The following is an 11046-nucleotide window of genomic DNA, read 5'->3' on the forward strand; positions in this document are numbered from 1 at the left end:
CGTACCATTTATTTTTATTTTTTTATTTTTTTTCTATCCCCTGTTAGAAAGATACCAGTGTGATTTGTTGGCACATAGGGGGGTATTCAATTGTCGTCGGAAACGCCAAAAATTTAGCGGTCCGCGCACTTACCGTTATTACGGTAATAGTGCGTGGGAAAAAACGTTAGTACGGTAATTTTCTCGCTGGATTTCAGCCGCGAGCTGAAATCCAGCTAACTACTAAAATCCATGCAAATTTTCTACTAATTCCTACAAATTCTCTGTGCTTCGTATTTATTTATAACAAAGAAAATGTAAATGTGTCTAATCCAAATTCATATGTATTACTATATCTGTGCCAGGATTTAGGACTTTAGTAAGAGCTGAAGTTCTAATAGTGGATTTCAGTTTTCATTTTTACCGAAATAACGGTAGTAGTTTTTGCACGGCGGGATTTCGGAACAATTGAATACCCCCCATAGTGTTGTAAAATTGAGCAGTGCTATTGCATTTGTTTTGAGATACATGTTTGTAGTATTCGTCTCTGCACTGAACACCCATATTAATGTTCGCCTAAGAAAGTTAACTTAGTGCAGTAGACTCGGAGAGGGAGTTTCGAAAGAAATCCGTTAGAACTCAATTAAAAATTGTGGATTTCAGAAATAATGGGTTAAATGAAAAGTTCAATTTACCTGTGTTGGAAACTCCGCCAGGTAAGCTCTTCTCTGCTCCAATGTGAAGCAGAACTCTTTCGAAAACTTTAAAGTTTTGTGTGGCGTTCTTTGTAGTTTCCATTACTTTTAAATGCTACAATACAGAATCAAGCAAGTGTGGGGCAAGCACAAAATTCTTTGAAATTATTATACATATTTTTCACAGTTTTCAAGAGTTGAACTCATTATGCTGTAAAATAAAAAGGTTATTTTTATTTACAGGATCAGCAACTCCGGTTCTGAGGAGGTACTGAGGGATCCTAAACTTGATGACATCCCTGCTTGAGCACAGGTGAGTAAATCATTGACTTATTCAGCCTTACGAACACAAAAAAATCCATGCAAATTTTCTACTAATTCCTACAAATTCTCTGTGCTTTGTATTTATTTATAACAAAGAAAATGTAAATGTGTCTAATCCAAATTCATATGTATTAATATATCTGTGCCAGGATTTAGGACTTTAGTAAGAGCTGAAGTTCTAATAGTGGATTTCATTTTTCTTTATCATCCTTCTAGGCTATGACAGACAGGGCTGGTGCAACTATAGCAGGGAAACACCCTTGAGGCTAGATTTACGAAGAATTGCGTTTGGTGGCGGTTTTAAACCGCCACACACCACTGTCAGTTTAGTGGCCCAGACCGCCGCAGTTACTATAGGATTTTTGAGGCTGGGATTTAAAATGGATGGCGATGTGTGACTGATTGAAAAAGCTAAACCCCCAGCGGTTTGGTTAAAACCGCCATCTAAAAGACAGGATAGTTTTAATACCTGCTTCTAATTGATTTGATAGCTCAAACGTGCTATTTGAGCTATTTCAGAACATAAGAGAAAGCACCATTGACATTTAAATTTTTTGGGCAATCATTATTTATTTATTGATTGAGGGGTAAAATGGATTTAATAGTAACTGATGGGGGAAATATTTTTTCACTCTATGAAGGGGACAAAATTATTTAATTATTATATTATTTAGGCACTATGTAATGACAAATTGTGCAACATAAATAATTATATCCAGCATTAACAATTAGTTAATAATATATATTCACATTTCCCCCATAATATGATATAATAGAGTTCCCTTAAGAAAAATTTCCACCATTAGTTAATATTAAACTAATTTTGACCATTAATAAATAATGATTGTTTAAATTAATTTAAATGTCAATGATGTTTTCTCTTAGGTTCTCAATGGCAAAATTGTTCAAACAGCATGCAGTTTGAGCAATCTCGCCACTCGCAACAACCTGTTTTTATTTTGGCCGTTTGGATGACAGTTTTGCGGAGGTTTTGCAAACCCCAGCTTAGTAAATCCAGCGGTTTATATGTAAATCATTTTTAAAATCGGGATGGCAATTTTTAAAGTGGGGAATTTGTTAAATGTCAATTCTGGCCATTTTAATGGCGGTTTGGGCTTCAGTAAATCCGGTGGTTTTGAAACCACCGAAAAAATCCCCAAAAACTGGCGGTTTTACCAACCTGCCCTTTAGTAAATCAAGCCCTTGGTATCATAATGACAATCAATCCTATCCCATTCAGCATGAAGCTGAAATCCCACAAAATGCATTGGGTATGCTGGCTTGTAGTGCTTGGACCTGTAGTTCACCACAGGTCCCAGTACTACAAATAAATGCTGTTTAAAAATAAAATTTGCCAAATGCCTTCTTTGAACACATTTTTGCTCACCTAGTTACTGGGGGTGAGGGGTAATATACTTTAAAAGACATACCATATATGTCTTCAGCCCAGTTCACATCAAATACATAATCGTTACGACATTGTACACGTTGTGTATAAGAAAAAAAAGATTTGCACTGTAATGCCAGTTTCTAGTTTCAAGCCATAATTCAATAGATATTTAAGCATTGTCATAATTAATTTGCTATCTTTTCAGTTCTAATATACATTGCTTTTATTACTTCTTCCAGTATACTGAGAGAATAAATATGGATCGGGGAAGAGGCCAAAGGGAAGGTGCAGGCATAAGTAGGAACATTTACCCCCAACAGTACAGCTACCCCTCCTCACAGAATTTAGAGATACAGGAGTTAGCATCAAAGAGAGTGGACATTCAGAAAAAGAGATTTTACTTGGATGTCAAACAAAGCGCTCGAGGTCGTTTCTTGAAAATTGCAGAAGTTTGGATTGGTAGAGGGCGACAGGATAACATCAGAAAGAGCAAGTTGACTTTATCTTTGTCTGTTGCTGCTGAATTAAAGGATTGTTTAGGAGATTTCATTGAGCATTATGCCCATCTGGGTCTTCGAAGCATTCATTCTCAAAGAAGCGAACATGGAAGTGAAAAAGAGCATGATTCAAGAAGGAGACCACATCCAGCCTCACCATCTGGTTCCGCGGGATCCGAAGAGCCTGCCACACACAGTGTTTTGAAGACTGAATACATTGAGCGAGACAATAGGAAATATTACCTAGATCTTAAAGAGAACCAACGGGGACGTTTTTTAAGAATTAGGCAAACGATGACCAGAGGCCCTGGAATGATTGGCTATTTTGGCCAGAGTTTGGGTCAAGAGCAGACTATAGTTCTGCCAGCGCAAGGTATGATTGAATTTAGAGATGCATTGGTTCAGCTTATTGAAGATTATGGTGAAGGAGACATTGAAGAACGAAGAGGTGGCGGAGATGAACCTCCCGAGCTTCCAGAAGGGACATCTTTCCGGGTGGACAACAAGAGGTTCTACTTTGATGTGGGTTCGAACCGCTATGGCATATTCTTGAGAGTAAGTGAGGTTAGGCCACCCTACCGCAATACTATAACAGTCCCTTACAAAGTATGGACAAGGTTTGGGGACAATTTTATCAAATATGAAGAAGAAATGAGAAAAATGTACAACAGCCATAAAGAAAAAAGAATAGATGTTCGTGTGGACAGTAGTGAAGAGCAAGAATGTCCAGAATAGAACAAATGCCACTTGAACACCTACAAAATTGTTGAAGTCTTTTTATTGGAGACAAATTCTGTAGTCTTTTAGAAGAATTTTCCTATTTTTCATTTTTGTTCATTCCTTTTTTTGTTTTTAGCAGAGAACCATTGGACAAAAATAATACTTGGTCTGGTAATCCACATTTAATCTACAACACAAATACTCGAGCGTACCAGCCTCCCTCGACAGCTGCTTCAGTAATTTCAAGACTATGGAAGTATGTTTTTGATCAGCACAAAGTTCAACATTTAAATACTTTAGATGTATTGAATTGCACTATCAAAGCTAATTACATATATCTATATTTCTACTTGTATAGATGTATAGATAAATTCTACAGATAAGAAATATTATCTAAATTCGTTTTGGGTTGGGTTTTTTTTTTTTTCTTTTGGTTTTTGGGGGGGGGGTTTTGTTTTTTTTTCCTTTCTTTGGGTTGATAAGAAAAGCTCTGCCAAGGTTTCTTACAGGGCATTTATTACTGTGAATGTATAGGAAATGCATTTACATGTTTGCAAAACTCTGTTAGTCTGGAATGTTTGTTGGATGTAGGATCCAGCAGTAGTGAAGAAGAAAGATAGCTGACAGTGTGTGTTAACTGTTTACACTGTTTACAGCCAAGGAATTTCTATCTCTTGATTTAAAAACAACAAAAATGTTCGTGTCAACAGGATAGCTGCACCATAACAAAATTGGGATGAACAAGTATGTCCAGACAGTAGCAATTTTCAGAGGTAAGAGTGTACAATTATGCCTTTAAACAATACTTCTCCCATCATGGCTGTTTTATATATAAATATATAGATCATGATGCACCTATGTATAGGCCTGTTGTACAATGATTGCTTATTTATACTGTATGTCAACTTATCTTTTTGGTTTTTTTTCCTCCTGTGTGTGGGTGTGTGTTGGGTTATAATGAAACAGCTATCAGTGAATGTTCAAATATTCCTTTGGTTAGTTGTTGTTTGATTGCAGTGTTTATGCAGCATCTCCTGGCAAAGAAAGTGTGGATGCTTGAAAAAACCTTTGTTCCACCTGAATAGTGGCATAGGGTTCTCATTCATAACAATGGACAATTGAACCATACCAAATCTGCCCTTACTTGCGTATTGTTTTGCACAAGGGTTGCTGAATTTGTATGTTCGGTGTACAAACACTGAAAAGTTTTATTTTTATTTAAAGAAAAAAATACATATATATCTATAATTATATATATATACACCATTAGTGTTTAGTTAATTGAAAATTGTATGTATATCATAGTTATGCATGTTAAGCATACCTACAGAGTTACCTTTTTAGTAAAGATTATAAGTGGGGTATACAGTAAGTATCACTAAACACTGTTGCTGCTAATCACAGTGCCTGTAGTAACGGAGAACATGTTCACACAGCTAACTGGGTGTATGAATGTAACAGATCATTTGGACCATATATATTCCACATGTAAGGTAACCATAATGCCTCCATCCATCACACATTAGCATTTTCATTATTTTTCGTGTACAGTAGCTTTCCAGTTGAATGACAAAAATAATATTTGGATTTTTTTCTGCACCAAAGCACACAAACACTTTATCACAGTATCCGTCTCAATATGCGTGTTAGCTTCTGTATTTATTATTTAATTCTGAAATAACTTTCATATTTTTGTGTAGATTAGTGGTCGAAGTGGTGTATATGTGCTATGCCATACTGCTATTTCTCCTATCGCCTTCATTGTAAAACTATCAAATTCCATTCACTTACATTCCCATTACATTTTTCATACCGCCACTTCTAAATGTTCACTTCGACCACTAGTGTATATTAATACATTTTTTTTTATTGTGGGTTTTTTTTTTGTTTTTTTTTAAACTTATACTAATTTACAGTAATTAGGGTTGTTACATTTAAGTGCAAGAATTACAGCAACCAATCAGCAAATGACTTTTATCTGTTTAGTGCAACTGAGGCAAAGTGTCTAGTTGCTATGCATTAGTGGAAGTGTTACATCTAAATGCAATGTTAACCAAAACTAAATCAGATTAAAAATACTATATTGTGTTACTAACACATTAAGGAGACTATTATGTATCAATATTGTTCCACCATGATTTAGAACGATAGGTTCCAGGTTTATAGGATTCCAGAGATTTCCAGAACTATAATTTCAATTTGTAAGGTTCTTGTTAGTGTATATAAGGATGTTGTTTAGCCTTTATATTGTCAAAATGTTTATTTTCCAGCAGGAACAATGAAAGTTTTGGATACAAAAAAAGTTTCAAATCAGTGGCAGGGCGCAGGAGCCCAGGGTGACATGCGGCACTTCTTGTCTTCTGGCTTCTTATTCTTCGTCCAGAGTCAGCATATTGCATTCACAGTCTAGATAGCTGATAAGACTGTGTTTGTGTTGCCATAACTTCTCACCAGCTCCAGGAATAGGTTACATTACTGTTTAGGCTGCATGAAAACTTTATGCTGGTGCTCAAATCTCGTAATGTGATCTAATGCTTCTCTGCATATGTAATTATGTCAGTTAGGGAGAAACTGATAAAATGTAAGAGCACCCTTCAGTGTTGTAGGATTGGATTGGGCTGCTGCTGCTGCCATATGTTATCAGGCTGTCATCCATACATTTAGTTACCACTCATTTCAGTATTGGGTTTAGGTAAATATCAATCGGTTATACTTCTATGATATGAATAGAACTTACACCAGTGACCATTTCTTTACCATAGATTGCTAAAGTTTTAATACACTTGTTCTATAATACATCCAGTATATTGCTAACCTTTATTTTGTTTCCATTGGGATTTTACGTATTTACTGTTGGCTTCCTTTGCAGTTTTTGGAGTTTTGGTGACCCTATCGTACCGGTACTGTTCATATATACAGTACATCATAAAAATATATATCAAAGCCTAACAAGAATGTAATTGTGCGTTGAAGAAAGGTGCAGTGCAGGGTCAATTTAAATAGCCTAATTATGTGGGATATTTTTGGCATGTTTATGGAAACCAATAATATGGTAAAGAACAATTATGTAACTGACTGGTACTGCTACAATAGTACTAGAGCACCTTGGAAAGGAACTCTGCTTTTTGAAGCACTTTTAGTCACTGTTTAGAATTCCACTTTGATTTAATAGTGGTTGTTATATCTCGAGACAAAAAATCTTAACAAGCTGACACACCCCTTCCAGTGTCTATCATTTTAGTTTTATAATTGAAAAAAATAAAATCAATTTTTTTTTATTTTTTTTTTTACAGTTCAGAGTTTACATGATATAGACAAAATATGTAGCGTTTAATAAATAATGATCATGATATGGTCAAATATATTTGAATTCCAGACTAGTTCCTGAAGTCTATAACGATTGTTTGGTGCTGAAGCTAACACTTATGTAGAGCACAGGATAGATTTAGATATACTATCCTTATGTTTTTGTTACATGTACAAGTCATTGTAGAACCTTATAGCTTACATACTTTTGGATGTTCGTGTGTGTAGAACATTGATGACTGGGCTTTCTAGTAAAGCAGGTTATGCTTCCATCTGGTCATTAATAGACTAAAAAGAATTGTGTTGTATTCTCTCCTCCTAAACTACAGCTTTTAAAACACAAAAAATAAAGTACGTATAGATGAGAGAAAATAAATATAATGTGACGTTTCTATGACGCTAGGTAGCATAGTGTGATATATTAAATAGGGTTTTCTATATCTAATTATAAAGTATTTTGCTTAAACATAGTATTACATTGTACCAGACATGTTGGATATTTCAACAAAAATCCTCTGCAATATTTCTGGACATTTTATTTATGTAATTCTAAGAATTCTTAAATTCCTGTGCCAGTTAGCCCTTCAAACTTTTAAAGACCTACTAACATAAAAAAAAAAAAAAAGTTGTATTCTTAATAGTTTCCTCTTTTCTCCAGAAATTCCCAAAAGAAACCAAAACAAAAAAGTTTTCAGTACTCACACATCAAAGTGCTAACATTCCAGTTAGGACTCATAGGATTGCTTTTATTAGCAAACTAAGGAACTACATAATACAGCAAGTCAGAAGTACATTATACATAGGCAGGTTTAAGTTATGTATATATACCCACACACATGCACTACATAGCCAAAAGTATGTGGCCACCACTTCTAATTATTGTGTCTGGCTGTTTCAGCTATAATCATTACTGACAGGTGCATAAAATCGAGCATACAGCCATGCAAAATACATATTAAAAAATGAGCAGTAGTAAGGGGCGTACGGAAAGAGCTCAGTAACTTTCAACATGCCACTGTCATATGATACCACCTTTACAAAAAGTCAGTTTGTCAAATTTCTGCCCTGCTAGAGCTGCCCAAGGCATCTGTAATTGCTATTATAGTGAAGTGAAAATATCCGTGAATGAGCTGCTGCTGCTCCCAAATTGGTATGCCACACTAGTTCACAGAATCCGACAGCAGAGTTTTCAAGCACATACCAATAGTCTACCCTTGTTTCAATTCTCACTAAGCTGCCTCTTGAAGTAATGTCTGCACAAGAACTTTTGGTTGGTAGCTTCCTGGATTCGTCTTCCATGACAGGGAAGCTGAACTCAAGTCTCGCATCACCATGTGTAATGCCTGTCTGGAGTGTAGCAAAGTACTTCACCCTTTGTGCAGTGGAAACACGTTCTCTGGAGTGGTGAATCACGCTTCACCATCTGGGTTTGGTGAATGCAAGGAGTACTCTTCTTATTTACCTGCGCACTGCCAAATGTAAAGTTTGTTGGAGGAGGAATAATGGTCTGGGGCTGTTTTTCAGGTTTGGCCTGGACCCCTTGGTTCCAGTGAAGGGGAATTAGAATTGTGTGCTTCCAACTTTGTGGCAACAGTTTGGGGAAGGTCCTCTCCCTTTTCAGTACGACAATGCACCCCTGCACAAAGTGACGTCCTTCAAAAAATAGTTTCCTGAGTTTAGTGTGGAAGAACTTTACCTCGGCCCCATTGAACATCTTTGGAATAAATTGGAATGTTGACTGAGAGCCAGGACTTATAGCTCAACATATGTGCCCAACATCGCTAATGCTCTTGTGGCTGAATGGATGTGAATCCCTGCATCAATGTTCCAAAATTTAATGGAAAGCCTTCCCAGAAGAGTGGAGGCTATTCTAGCGGCAAAGGTGGGGCCAACTCCATATTTAATGCCTGTGGTTTTGGAATGAGCTGTTCAACAAGCACATAAGCATGTGATGGTTGAATGTCCACATACTTTTGACTATCTAGAATATGTGTGTATATACATACATGCATTCTTTTTTTTTCTCGCACTCTGGGCGATGGGTTGTTCTGCAGTAGACTATATAACCTTTCTCTCCTTTTAGTATTGGCATAATTCATGCTTCCTGTCTCAGTTAAACTGAACCAGTAGACTGAGATGCAACGTAAAATGCAAAAGTAAAAATAAATATTTACACTTTTTTAAAGAATTTCAGTAAATCACTTCAGTAATCCTATTGCAGTGAAAAGTACTAATTGAATAAAGACACTTTATATTTAGGCTTGTTTTGTTTAAAAAAACAAAAACTAATAATGACTGAAAAGTTAATATTAAAGTGGACCTTTTTAGCCATGCTAGACTAAGAGCAAAGTCCACAGGGAACACTATAGGTGGCATACCATCCGGACAGTTGGGAATGGGTGGGATTACAATAAACGTATAGCATCAAATGACTTCAGACTTTGATAACTTGTGATGCATTTTCCTTCTATAAATTGTCAGGTTTTTAAGGAATCTTCATACTTGTAGATTTGTTATAACTTTTTATGCCTGCTTCCTCACTGTTTCTTGTGAGCTCCATGTTTATTTCTGGTGAAATAATATACACGAAAACAAGTGTCTACGTATTAAACTATTCCCAATGACACAGTCAGTGGTAATGAATAATGACACATTTGAAACAAGGCAGGGTTGTGCAGGCTATGATCATATGATAGATTAAATAAAGCAAATCCTCAAGATTGAATTTAGCCGCACAGCACTGTCGGATCCATGTATAGTGATTAACGCCTATGGGCCAAATATATAAACCCTCTAAAACTAATAACAGTGGTCAGGAAGCCCCCTTTGTTGCATCCCTCCTGTGTCCAATCTGTGACTATTTGTCTAACCCGGGCTAGAATAAATCGCTAGAGACTATTAATGAGAACAAGCGGCATATGACTACATATACTAAGCTTCCCAAAACAAGTGTCCCATAGCTATATATTTATATTTTCTTTGTTATAAAAGTTCAGTCTTCAAAATAATATATTAATATCCAGATAACAATGTAACTAATCAAAGTAAGATTTAAGATAAACCGTTGAATTCAGGGACTAGGGTCCTGTACATGCTTTGTATGCTTTAATCCATTCGATGACCAAGATCATTGTATATATTGAAATGCATTATTAAAAAAAATCCCATGTGATGCGTGAATTCTAATAAACATGTTTGTAGTAAATACATTGCTGTCTGTTCTTCAAAAAACATTCTCCCATATGGAAAAACAAAGATGTCTTTCCATGCAAAGCATGAATGAACATAAACATGGTGCCGAATGCTAGCTTCATTAAGAAGCCAGTCCTCTTTCTAAATTGGAGGAAAGTAATGCCAGTCTTTTCTTAGGCCACCATTAGGTGATTATCCCCTTTTCAGTAGCGTTGAATCTGATTTTTTTTCTTGCCAAAATCTCTAAACACAAAAGGATTATGAGTTGCATGAAGTATTCACATATTTGTATTAAGGGGTGAAGTATAAAGTGGTGCTTTACAAATCTTTTTTGACTGTTGTAGTTTAAAGCAGTCACCTCTAAATCCTTTCTACAAAAAGAGGTTGTACAAATCAAAAGTCACACATTATATTTTATCTGGCCATGTGAAGTTATGTTACTAGAGCCACGGTGTCTACATGAGAAATAGTTTTGCCCAACTAGCCACCAGTTTGAACAGGTAAAGGCCTTTGCAAAATAATTCCTTTCTAGCTTAATGTCCGTGCTGAATGTACAACGCCAGTAAGCAGTGGCAGGTTAAGACCTCCATGGGCTCAAACTGGTGCTCAAGTAATTGATGCCAAAATAATTAATGCCCATTTCACAGATTACATGACCCAGTGAAAGTCATATGCTTACTTTATTCTCCTGAATACTTTTATTTCAGAGCTGGTTTCAAATCACTATACCCTTTATGTAAAGAACATAAGCTCTAACACAGTGTTTAGGACCAAGCATGGTGTTGTGTTGAGATTTATTTATATTTCTAAAATTCTCATTCTCACTTTTGGATTTATTTATATAGTGCTAGAAAAGCACATGTGCTATAGCCCAAAGCAGCCAATCATATACTATCACTGGCAGTCCCCAAGGCTGTCCAAACAGATGTTCGACTATTACATT

The 11046-nt window shown here is 35.9% G+C and overlaps 1 protein-coding gene across 4 annotated transcripts in view; it reads left to right on the forward strand.

Annotated features, from left to right (window-relative positions):
• The window catches only part of PURG (purine rich element binding protein G), a 30379-nt gene extending 20263 nt beyond the window's left edge, over nt 1-10116 (forward strand). The window contains exons 2-4 of one of the 4 annotated variants that reach the window (XR_012689903.1): nt 918-987; nt 2628-4378; nt 5876-10116. Coding sequence is in view for 1 of the 4 variants with exons in the window: in XM_075204602.1 (XP_075060703.1) it covers nt 2646-3620 (975 nt within the window). In the remaining 3 variants the exon portion in view is untranslated. Of the gene's footprint in view, nt 1-917; nt 988-2627 lie in introns of all 4 variants that reach the window. The other 3 variants (XR_012689904.1, XR_012689906.1, XM_075204602.1) reach the window with 3 other exon arrangements.
• The last annotated feature ends 930 nt before the right edge of the window (nt 10117-11046 follow it).

The sequence above is a fragment of the Mixophyes fleayi genome, chromosome 1 (genome assembly GCF_038048845.1).
Source record: "Mixophyes fleayi isolate aMixFle1 chromosome 1, aMixFle1.hap1, whole genome shotgun sequence".
Lineage (NCBI taxonomy): Eukaryota > Metazoa > Chordata > Amphibia > Anura > Limnodynastidae > Mixophyes > Mixophyes fleayi.